The sequence below is a fragment of the Coenobita brevimanus genome, chromosome 110 (assembly GCF_032717465.1).
Source record: "Coenobita brevimanus isolate Jiangsu-jjx chromosome 110, ASM3271746v2, whole genome shotgun sequence".
Classification (NCBI taxonomy): domain Eukaryota; kingdom Metazoa; phylum Arthropoda; class Malacostraca; order Decapoda; family Coenobitidae; genus Coenobita; species Coenobita brevimanus.
Window position 1 is genome coordinate 44125027 of NC_137063.1, and position 12947 is coordinate 44137973.

General features: G+C 41.2%; 1 protein-coding gene and 1 non-coding gene across 12 annotated transcripts in view; both read left to right on the plus strand.

Moving 5' to 3' along the window:
- slo (calcium-activated potassium channel slo) overlaps positions 1-12947 on the plus strand; it is a 743408-nt gene that overhangs the window by 583614 nt on the left and 146847 nt on the right. For all 11 annotated transcript variants that reach the window (XM_080286162.1, XM_080286163.1, XM_080286164.1 and 8 more), the window contains exon 14: positions 5721-5797. In XM_080286162.1, the coding sequence (XP_080142288.1) occupies positions 5721-5797 (77 nt within the window). The remainder of the gene's footprint in view (positions 1-5720; positions 5798-12947) is intronic.
- LOC145417704 (5S ribosomal RNA) lies at positions 6153-6271 on the plus strand. The gene has a single exon (XR_013900566.1). It is a non-coding gene; the product is annotated as a 5S ribosomal RNA (ribosomal RNA).

The following is a 12947-nucleotide window of genomic DNA, read 5'->3' on the forward strand; positions in this document are numbered from 1 at the left end:
CACTGTTTAAGATTGTCTTTTTACCAAAATCACTGAGGAAAACGAATGAATTCATGATGCCATAGGCAAGCGTAAAGGAGCATCCACAGGCTGTAACACGCAGGGGCAAACTGGCACAGGGACCCTTGTGTGTAGGTGTGGGGAGACAGCTGATCGACGCTCCTCATGACCTGGACTCACTCTGCGTCCACAACCCAGGTTAGGATGCAACCAAAAATCCCAGCAAAAAAATACAGCAATCTAAATGGTTGGATGCAACCTACATTGAAAATGTGCGAGCAGTTGGATTTTATTTCACCAAGCCCTCGTGTATGAGAAGGTTAATAGTTAAATTAAACACAAATTTTTGACTGGATTTCAGATAATTAGGTGTCTATGGACCTAAATAATGATCTAGGTATCGATCTGTCTATAGCCAGTCACCAGAATCTCATAAGGGGTGGCCATTTGTCTTTGAGTTAGTTGTTTTACAGGGAGGGGCACTAACCCTCCACCAACCCACTCGACATGTACGGAGCATGTATAGGTTGGTTATATGGTTACCATGCAGCATTGTAAATGGTTTCTTGGCATACAGGAAACCATTGGTCTTGTAACTCGGTGCAAAGCCACCTGAAAAGGACAGAAGAGTAATGAAAAGTGACAGGAAACATGGGAGAAATAGGAAGAAAGGAGGGCAGACACAGAAAGAAAATGATAATGGTGAAAGAAGAAGGAGGCTGCACTACATCAAGTGGGTGGATGATGGTTACCACCATGATGAAAATTATAATATTTTTCATTTAAAAGTGCTGATTTGATGCTGATTCAGTGTCGATTCAGTAAATGACCACCGATTCGGTATTTCATCATATCCCAGGCTTATGTGGTAGAGTGCAATATACCTGACATGAGGAAGATTTTCAACTTATACCACAGTTATTCTGGAAGAAGCAGCGTCATGTAAGTTTTACAGCATATTAGGCAGACTGTCCTCTTTCTTTCTTATGCCCAAGTTTGGCCCATAAAGACCACAATTCTCCCACCCTATCTGGCCCCCCCTAAAGACTGCAGTTTCCTGAAACTATGTTCCACCCCAGCTGCGATTTAGGGTTGATTTTTAACTTTTACCAAGGTAAAATTTTTTTGTACAGATTTAAAGAACTTGAATTTACTCACCTGAAATGACAATCTCAGTCCCCCAGGTCTAATGGTTACCACAGATTCAAAGACTGTAAAACTACCCCCTCATGGTAAGTGAGAAAAACAGGAAAATATAAGTGGAAACCTAATTTTCATTAGAGAACCTTAGCAAAATCAATGAAATCAATGTAAAATATGTTTCTGTTGATGAAACTAAGTGTAGGAGCCAGCATGATAGTTAAAAAAAATAAAAAATAAATAAAATCTAAACTAAAAAAAATTCAACAGAAACCTAATTTTTGCTGAAGAGCCTTACCAAAATCAATTAAATCAATGTAAAATATGTTTCTGTTCATAAAACTAGGTGGAGTCAGCATTTTAAAAAAAAAAAAAAAAAAAAAAAAAAAAAATGGTGAGAGTAGACAGACAGGCCGATCATGGCATGGAAACTATCATGTCATATTCAGGACAAAGGATAGAGAGGGAGCAAGGTGGATGTGGGGTGGCACGTCTCTAGTGGGGGTGAAGGGGGATGAGACACACCCCCAATGTGGGGGAGGTGGTGTAAGGGGTATTATGGCGGGAGGAAACACACACAAAGCGATCATAACAGAGAAATTCCTGTCATTCGATATAAAAGGAGGTTGGAGGGAGGTGGAGGAGGGGGAGGTGAGTAGGAAGACACCTCTCCCCCATATGATGATGTGGTATTGGTGAGTAGTTTGGGTGGGAGGGGACAGAGCAGGCTGTATCCAATCAGCCAGAGGGAGGTAGAGAAGTGGCTTGAGGGGGGGTCCCTCCACAGACCTGGTGACTGGGTGGAATCTTCCTTCTCACCACCTCATCCCTTAGTACTGATTGGATAAGAACCATTTACATCATAGAAGGGACTGGCTTAGTGCTTGGCATTTTTTGTCAGACCTACTATCATCAGTCATAGGACTGTGTGTGGTGAACTTGGAAACTGATGATCATCAGTCATAGTACAGTATAGTACTTAGGGGTTAGGGTTCAATTTTTAATCTTTCACCAAGGTAAACTTTGGTCTTATAGATTTCAAGAGTTTGGTTTTACGCACCAGAATAGGTGTATTTCACTCTCATATGTCTGATGGTTACCACACTATCAACCGTCAAAGAATGTCAAAAATAAAAATTGTTACCCCTCATGTATAGAAAGAGAGAAAAAATTTGCACCCAAGTAAGTTTTGGCCTCATAAATTTGAAGAACTTAATTTTACACAACAGAAAATGTATATTTCACTCATGTATCCAGTGGTTACTGCAATGTTGACCATCAAAAATTAAAAAGCCACCCCTCAATATGAGTGAGAATGGAATGACATAAGGACATAAGGGGGAATAGGGAGGTGGAGGAACTGTGGGGGGGCATCAGGAGGTAGGGATGGGGAGAGATTATGTCTGCCACACACAGCCAATACAGTCTAGAGAGAGTCTTTGGGGTGACGTGGGTGGGAGAAGACATTGAAGACAGGGCCCAGTGGAGCACAGGGAGGTGGAGAAATTGCAGGGGGGAAGAACCTTCCCCACCGCATCTAGAGGGATCAGTCAGGCCATACACCACCAGATATTGTACTTTCCATTGGCTAGGCTCACTGAATTTCTTCCAACCACTCCTCACTCTTACCATAGAACTAGCTCCAGCTCCATCTATATGTCTCCCACATAAAACTCTTCCTCACACTCAAGAGACTCACCAGCAAGATCAATCCTTTCACGTGTGACAGTCTCCACTTGCTATCCCTGACACACTGGAAACATGAATTCAGCATTATCTTGCGGTCTATCTCTAAAAATACCACTCTATACCTTGTGCACCAACTTATCACAAACACTGCACAAGATGTAATTTCTTCCCGTGTTCCTGTGGCATATTGTACATGGCCACTCTCCCTCTTCTTTGACAGTACTGCCACCAGCCCTATATACCATCACTTTTGTTTTATCTGCACTTACTGTAAAGTCCTATTGCCCCATAGCATCTCTCCACTTCCTAAATATTTTCTCTATCTTCCTTTCATTCTCAGCAGTCATCACCAAATCATCAGCATACAACATCTCCCAGAAAAGTCCATTTCTTCAGCCACGTGAAAGGGCTTCAAGCACCTTGATAAACTAGAAGGGGCTCAAGACTGACCCCTAATGCACACCAACATTCACAGACCACTCATCACTCAAGTCTCCATTCGCCCGTACCTGGGTGCAGACACCCATATACAGAGCCATAATCACCCTAACCAGCCACTCCTTGATCCCAAGCTTTCTTATTGCCCACTTCACCACCTCTCTAGGGACTCTGTCAAAAGCCCTCTCCAAATCTACTAAAACAATGTACAGATCCCTTTTCTTTCATATATATTTTTCGTGAAGCTGTCGAACAATGAATATGGCATCAGTGGTCCGTTTGCCTGGCATAAAACCCAAACTGCACACTTTCTCTAATCATACCTTCTAGAACTCTTTCTGTTATCTTCATTAATTGGTCCAAAAGCTGTATGCCTCAATAATTTCTTTTTTCCAGGGCATCACCCTTCCCCTTGGACATATTTACAGTTACACTTCAGCCAGTCATCTGGGACAACACACTTATTTATAATCATATTTATCAAGTCAGTAAGTAACTAACCTCACTCATATACAGTATCTTCTGAGGCTTTCAACATTTCAGCAGTCAACCCAGTCACACCCGCTGCCTTCTCCATCTGCATCCTGCCAGTTGCCCTGCTAACAGTAGCAGCATCAATCAAAGGCCATGGGCCAAACACTGGATCTCTTGGCTCCAAACCTTCCCTGTCCCAGTCAAACTCTTCATTCAACAACCAGTTATAATGCTCATTCCAGGCATCTTTAATATCCCCACTGTTCACTACCTTTCCTTCATCATTCTTCGCATACTGCTCACCTGTGATATCCCTGTTTTCCCTCTTCATCTGATATGCCACCTTAAATATCATGTTCTTCCTTCCACATTATTTAGGTAATCTTCGCACATTGCTCACCTGTGATATCCCTGTTTTCCCTCTTCATGTGATATGCCACCTTAAATATCATGTTCTTCCTTTCCACACTATTTAGGTAATCAAGTAAGTCTCTGAGACTCAGACTTTGTCCTGTAAACCTCTTTTCTACTCCTACACTTGGCAGCCAAGTATTCCTCTTTGTTACCTTTTTCCATTCCCGGAAATGCCTTCTTTTCTCCTTAACTGCAGCTTCTACACCCTCATCCCACCGCCAAGTTACTTTATGTCTTTGGGGGACCCATGTCCATCCACATGCTGAATTGGTAACTCTCAGGAGATTGTTCTTGAGCGCTCTGTACTGTTTATTAACACTTCTGTCAGTGGCTTCCTGTTCAGCCACCACTCTACTCATCTCACTGTAGAAGGCATCCCTTACTGCATTGTTTTTCAACTAACATACATTCCTCCTTGGTGCGTGGTCCTCCTTTTCATCACCCGCTCATTAAGCACCATGTCACATATCAATAACTTGTGCTGCTGCACACACTTCTCACTCCCTATAACTTTAACATCCCTCACTAAGCTCGTATCAAACCTCTTGACCAGGAAATAGTCTGTGTGGCTGCTGTTTCCCCCAGACTCGTATGTCATCAACCTACTTTCTCTTTTCCTAATATGTGTGTTGCACGCAATCATTTTCATTGCCTCCCCAAACTCAAGCATCCTTTTCCCTTCCTCATTTCTTGTACTATATGCATATCCCCTGTGTACTCCTTCATATCTTTGAGCTGCTTCACCTGCATGACCAGTCAGGTCCCCTCCCAAAACTTCAATCTCATCATCCCCTGTACCACTCACTACACATTAAGTCATCTCAGAATCTATTTTTCTCTACCTCATCCAAGCGTGCCCGTGGAGTATACGCAGATATAAGTGAACACATTATCCCACCAACAAAAGTTTCACTACTGTTATCCTTTCACTTGCTCTCATTTCATTTATGACATATTCCACCCATTTGTCCTTAAGCAACACGCCCACACCACCATGTCCATCTGCCTTACCCTTCCAAAATAACTTGTAATGTCAGTCCCTCCCAGCAACTATTCTCCCTTGTACACTATCTGACTTCTTGCACAAATCCAGCGTCCACTCACCCCTGTTCTACCCCTCAAACTTCCCACATTCCATGATCCCACTCTGATCCCTTTAGGTAATTTAGTTTCCTCATGCTTGCTTTGATTCCCTTTCTTTTTTGTCATAACCGGTAAACAATATCTAATAGTTGAAAGACAGTACCAGGAGAGGAGGTGGTGGCCAGAGTGTCTGGAGTGCCTGGCCAGGATTTTCGGCACAGTATGATATTCATTTCTGCCGGAGCAATTAGGTAACAAGGATGCCTAATCTCAGCCTCATTTGGAATATTCTTCGTTGCTCTTCAGACGGTAAATCATTGGAGGCTAATAAATATGAAATTTTAAATATAAATTTTTTTTAATGCAGTGACTATCTTTAGATAGTGTATTGTTTTGATTAGTAACAAAATGCTGTCATTTTCCACAGTCTGGTCATCTGTCTCATGAGATTCCATTGCTGACTTCATGTGTTTCCTCCACAGAGCGTGGTACTACTGCAAAGCTTGCCATGAGGACATCAAAGATGAAACTCTTATCAAGAAGTGCAAATGCAAGAATTGTAAGTATCAAGTAGTTTTTCTTAATAATTTTCTTGACAGTAAGCAACTTTATTTGGGGGGAGCTAATGGGGCTTCCCCCCCCCCCTTCAAAATATTAATATTGTGCCACATTCCAGCAGTTTTATAAACAGGAGATGCTTTGTCTTCCTGAGAAATGGATAACTACAGAAGACTTTTGACTAAGTCAGTTTCCTAGTTGGTGTGCAGCAGTGTTGTATATATTTTGCATATAGATTGCCTCTTTCAGCATGATGTGTTTAACATATTAACAGATGTACATATTCTTGATTTATTCAAAAAAGGCAGTACAAAAGAACCTGAGGCAATAAACAAAGCATAATAAAACCTCCATTATTTAGTGGCTATACCATGTTGAGTACACCGCTTCCCGTCCGATCAGCGAAGTTAAGCAACGTTGGGTCTGGTTAGTACTTGGATGGGTGACCGCCTGGGAACACCAGATGCTGTTGGCATAACGTTCTCCCTACATGTCAAGTGGGGTTGGTGGAGGATTAGTGCCCCTCCCTGTAAAACAATTAACTCTAAGCCTTGGCCACCCCGTTTGGGATACATGGCGTCTGGCAATGAATGAATGAATTTAGTATTTGGTTTGTAATTTTTGATAATTCAAAATTCTTTTTTGTTGATGATATTTCATTAACTTCCTATTTTTTAGTGTGATGCTTAAGATAAATATCTCTAAATTCAGCGAATGTTTTACTGGTACAATTCCATATTATAGGTAGAGTCCCATATTTGTATGATAATCATGTGTTCGAGGAGAGGAGAATACTGTATACTCTGGACTTCCTTCATTCACTGATTCGTATCCCAAATGAGATTGAAAAGTTGTGTGTATTTTCCACCCACTTTGTGTGTGTAGCTGTAGATTAGGCTAATAATCTTTATGTTGAAGTTCTTTTGGATAAAGAAAGTAGCAGTACTTGGGTATAACTCAGTTCCTGACAGTTGGCAGTGAATTTCAATAGGAGTTGGTAAAGTTATCCCCCCCCCCCACATCAAGATGTTTCACAATCTGGGTTATCCTTAAATTTTCACAAAGTGGCAGAAAGGCACTGATCACTGTTTCTGTGGTGTATTGTGGATCGTTTGTTTTTATGTTTCATTTATTAGAGGTCCAACATGCTTGCATCCGTTGACCTTGGTCTCCTAGTGGCGACTCTCCATGCTGCTTGATTTCAAGCAAGCAGCCTCCTTATTAAGTCCCATAGCCCTGGAGTCACACTCTATGACCTTGTCCCAGTTTTTTTTTTTTAAATCTGCCTCTTTTAACCCTACCCTCAACATTCATACCTCTCACCTTCCACACTCAGCTGTCATCCTTCATCCTCACAACATGCCCAGCCCATTTCAGTCTATCCTTCCTCATCACAACACCATTAAATTCCAGTCTCAACTCTCGTCTCAGCTCTTCACTCACAGTCCCAATACCCCCAGGCCTCATATACAAGGACACTTTACATATACAAGTTATTATAAATCTTCCAGGTCCAGCTGTGTTTCATGAATTGTCTCCTTATTATATATGTGTCCAGTTGCAACTTGAGTCTTAAAACATAGTCAGCTTGATGTTTGTCTATGAAGTATCCAATTGCTGTTCAGATGGTGACAAGTTGAATAAATTAAATAAATAGCCCTCAGTGGCTAGTGATACTTATGTTATATGGCCACAAAATAACTCGCCTCCGCTCACCATCCACTCACCCGATGTAGTGCTGCCTTTGGTGTCTGCTCTTTCCTCTCGTCCATCCTTCCTCTTCTGTCGTTCTTTCCTTCATTCTTTTCACTTCCTTCTGTCTATGGGTGACCTTACACTCTCTCTTCTGTCTTTCTTTTCTTTATTCTTTCCCCTTCCTTCTGCCTGTGGGTGACTCAACACTGAGTGACAAGCCAAATGGTTTACTGTACACCAGAAAACCATTTACTATGCTGGATGGTAACCATATAACCAAATTATGGCGCCTGGTGGTTTAGTGGGTAATTAAGGCACTCCAGTTGGATTGAGTCTGTGTAGGTTTATATCCAAGGGATGGTTGGGATTTATTGCCCACATAATGCCACTCAGGGATTAGTGAAGCTGGTCACTCATCTTAAATGTCAGAACCAACTTGCCTAACCCTGGGCTTCTCCGCTTCTCACGGAGCAACATAGGATTGGATGATAGATAGATAGATAGTTTCAGCCTCTCCTCTACCTTTTCCTCCAAGTAGGCAACATACAGTGGCAGATCCAGAGCTTCTTCAGCTGTGGGGATGGGGCATATTCCATTATTAGATTTAAAAGATATTTACAGTTAGGTCAGGATATAATGCGTGTAGGTTTGAAGAATGTTCATGAAATATAATTTTGTTTTACATAATTATATGTACTGTAGTTCAGTGGAGAATGTAGGGTTAGGTTCTGTGAAAGGCCAGAGAAGGTAGTGTATAGTTAGGTTCTGTGTGAACCTGCAGATTGTAGGGTTAGGTTCTGTATGAGGCCAATAAAAGTTAATAAAGTTGTCAGAACATGTTTATTTTCTGATAAAGAATGACATTTTTACTAACCGAAGAACTAATTCAGCTAAAGCAAAACTCAAGAACAATTGATTGAACAACTGATGCTGTGGGAGCACTAAACAGCTGACACAGCAGTGTTTGTTTACCAGTACAGTGGGCAAAGAATGACATTGTGGCACCCTAATCAGCGCTGATTTATACAAACCTAACCAGAATTATCCTAACTTCACCCCATTTACTCTAGCCTACCCACACCTAACCTAGTTTATCCTGATCTAACTTAAATTTCACAATCAAACCTGATTTATCCAAAACTAACCTTATGTAACGTGATTTACCCTAACCTAATACCCGAATAATAACCCCTAAACATACTTGAGGGACTGGATCAACAGTGTGTACATCAGTTCTGCTACATTTATTCATGAACCAGATGACCCTTTTCTCTCACATGTCTCATAACTAATGTTGTGAACCAGCATTGTTATAAGTGCATTTGGTCATTAAATACATATTTCCCAACCATACCCAACCAGTTTTTGTTCACGTGAGTACGACTATCATAACATCTCTTGCTATTTTAATTACGTTTAACCTTAAACTTCTATCATCACTTCAGAATGTTCTTAATAATTACCTGTCAGGTCAAAAGCTTATTTCCATCACTGGTGTCTACTGAGACACTTATTATAAGTGTGTAATGGATTAAGTGCTATTACATTTCGGGGTTGTTTGTAGGTGGATGCCAGTTGCTATGAGGCACATTGTTACTACAGTGACTAATATGTAGCTTCCCAGCAACCTACTGCACTTCCCGCCCATATCTTCACTTGTCTGGTCAGAGTGGTTACTCATCTGTCTGGTCAAAATGATGTATTATCAGCTATTTGGGAGGTGTTCACCATCCACTCTTTCGATGTAGTACTGCTTTCGGTTGCTTGCCCATTCCTCTCTTTCTTTCTTCTTTCCTTCGTTCCTCCTCTGTCTTTCTTTTCTCCATTCTTTCCACTTCCTTTTGTCTATGGATGACTCGACACTTAGTGACAAGCCAAATGGTTTCCTGTACACCAGTAAACCATTTACTATGCTAGGTGGTAACCATACAACCAAATTATGGTACCTGGTGGTTTAGTGGGTAATTAAGGCATTCCAATAAGATTGAGCCGATGATGGTTTATATCCAAGGGGTGGTTGGGGTTTATTGCTCACATAATGCTACTGAGAGATGAGTGAGGTTGGTCACTTTCATCTTAAATGTCAGGACCAACTAACCTAGCCACGGGCTCCTACGCTCCTCAGGGGGCAACACAGGATTAGATGATGAATGGATGAATGAACAATGCAGTAAGATATTTTTATTTTGCAAAAAAACTAAAACAGTAAAGCACCTTAGTTGTTTGTTGTGGTAAATCATATATTTCATGACAATTTTGTAATGTATCTGAAACTACACTCTTCAAATTATTTTTGTCCTTGCGAAATAGAAAAATCTTGATAAAAAAAATCTCATCACAGTAATCTCTCATTTATCTGGACATAATAGAGCCAAAGGTATGTCCAAGTAGTGGCAACATCAGGATAATGAACACGATTCCCATACCTCACCCAGAACCTACCTATACCCACTTCCAACTTATACCTACCTTATTTTTACAGTACTTATGCTTAATTTGGCAGTGTTTTCTGGTCATTCAGGCATATTTAGACATCAAAACACACATAGGAATATTCAGAGTAATGCTGAACACCAAGAAAACCATGCAGAAAAACCACTGAAAACCAAAAAATGCCCTACCTATACACCACTGTATGTACAGTACCTCTCCTAATTTTGGCACTGTTTTCAGATCAGTCAGCCACATTTAGACCTCAAAACACACATAGGAATATCCAAACTAATGGAAAACACCAAGAAAGCCATGAAAAAAAAATGAAAACCAAAAAACACCCTACCTATACACCACTGTATGTACAGTACCCCTCCTAATTTTAACACTTTTTTCAGGTCAGTCTACCATATTAGACATCAGAACACACATAGGAATATCTAAAGTAATGCGAAACACCAAGAAAACCATGAAGAAAAAACATTGAAAACCAAAAAACACCTGACCAATGCATGACTGTATGTACAGCACCCCTCCTAATTTTGGCACAGTTTTCAGGTCAGTCTGCCATATTTAGACATCAAAACACAAATGGTTAACCATATTAATGCTAAACATCTTGAATACAATGCATAAACAACAGAAATCCACAAAAAAATTGATGACGGTTTGAAAATCTGTTGTGTGTGACAAGTGATTGCCCCTGGGGCTCAGAAAAAAATTCCACGGCCAAGTATGCCACCGTAAATTAGTTATACAGTATTGGTATAAATCATATACCATCATCTTCACTGGTGTTTATATTGTAAGATAAGCCAATAAAAACACATAAAACAGATAAGTAAGAGTAAGAAATTCAAGCAGGAATAAAGCATTCAAGAGTAAAACTTACCCTCATATAACTTCCCACCATCCTAATTCAGAATTTTGCCAGCACCTTCCAAGTGTTAAGCATATATCTCGATGCAGAATTTCATGAGCTTTCTCGTATGGAATTTCCATACGACCAATAGTAGTCGAATAAATTGCAAAAAATTTGAAAACTCATGAGTCAATGCTATCACCACGGAAGAGGGTAAGGACTGAGGGAGTGAGGGGGGAGTCAGAAGGGTATGGAGGAGGGAAGGGAGGGGGAGGAGAGGTGAGGCTGTGGGCAGGTTTCTCCCCCTTCTGTCAACAGGCAGACGGGAGCTTTTGCTGTGTATTTACTCGTGGCATGCGATCTGTTAGATGCCGAGTGGTCATGCGGAAACACAACACATCGTGACTGGGGGATTTTCAACCTTCAATAGAGGGGCGGACAGCTGCTGTCGCCGAACATGTACTCGTGGCTTGTGGTCTGTGTTCGTTGGAGGTAGCGGTTGGGAAAGACTTAGCCTCTGTGGCCGCACGATGTTAGACATTCAGTGGGGAATGTGCACAGACGTTTTGACACTGCTTGCGGGTTACTGTCATACTGCTTGGGTGCTGGAGGTTCGTTGGGAGTGATAGAATGAGTGCTCGATTTAGACCATTCAGAACAGGGCCAGATGGACATTTTAGCTCTGGTTGTGGGTTACAGACTTCCCACTCACAGCTCAAGCCCAGCAGCCATGGTACTGAATGTTCTCAGGCACTTGTACATCTGGATAATAGCAAGTAAATTCAGATAATGGTTTAATAGAGCCAAGGCCCAGTGTCCAGATACTGAACACGTTTAGATAATGAATATCCTGATAATTGAGGGATCACTGTATATCCTGACCCTACTGTGCTGTAATAATAGCATAACAGCCTGATAAGTAGCAGCTTGCATAAATAATAGCAGATGTATATGAATTAAGAAAGTTATGTTACTGTACAGTATTTGTAAAATTAAATTGTATTGTATGAACTCAGTCATTAATTGTATGAACTCAGTCATTAAATATGATCCCACAGTCATATCCCCATTTTTATGTTTGCTTTTGTCTGATAACAGTAGCATTTCCAGCCTTGGGCAGTTGTCAGAATGCTCATACCAAATTGATCCCAGTCTTGAATGAATTTTTGTACCCTATACAGGAGAAAATTTATGGTGAGTGGCAGTAATAGTGATATGTGAGCAGTGGTGATGTCATTGTTTGGGTGGTGGTGATGGTGGTGTCTTGTAGGTGATGGTGCTGTTTGGAAGGTGATGAATTTGGTGTCTGGGTGGTTGTGTTTGGAGGGTGATTAAGTGGGTGGTGGTGATGGTAGTCTGTGTATGGTGATGGATGGATGGGGAAGAGATGGTGTTTGAGGTTGGTGATGTGGTGTCTAGTTGTTGGTGATGGTGGTGTTTAGATGATGATGATGGTAGTGTACACCATCACCACCTGACTTCAAACCAGGAATTTTATTTTACACATGGACAGCATTAATCATTTCAGCCTTCATAATTTGTAGTAAAGAATGTGAAGGTACATACCTTTGGTGTTCATAGAAATCAGTATATGTGTGTTTACCCTTCATTATTCATTCATCATCCATTCCTACATTGCCCCATGAGGAGCATAGGAGCCTGGGGCTAGGCAAGTTGGTCCTGACATTTAAAATGAGAGTGACCAGTCTCACTCATCCCTTAGTGGTATTACTTGAGCAGTAAACCCCAACCATTCCTTGGATATAAACCTTCACTGGCTCTATCCGATTGGAGCACCGTAATTGCCCACTAAACCACCAGGCACCAAAATTTGGTTATATGGTTACCACCCAGTGCAGTAAATGGTTACCTGGTGTACAGTAAACCATTTGGCTTGTCACTCAGTGTAGAGTCACCCACAGGCAGCAGGAAGAGGAAAGAATGAAGGAAAGAAAGACAGAAGAGGAAGTGTAAAGTCACCCGTAGGCAGAAGGACGAGGAAAGAATGAAGGAAAGACAGAAGAGGATGGAAGGAAAGAAGGATGGAGGAGAGGAAAGGGCAGACACCCTAGAGTGGCACTATACTAAGTGAGTGGATGGTGAGTGCCCCCACCTCACCATATATTTCATGTACAGAACATGAAACTTCATTTGATGTCAA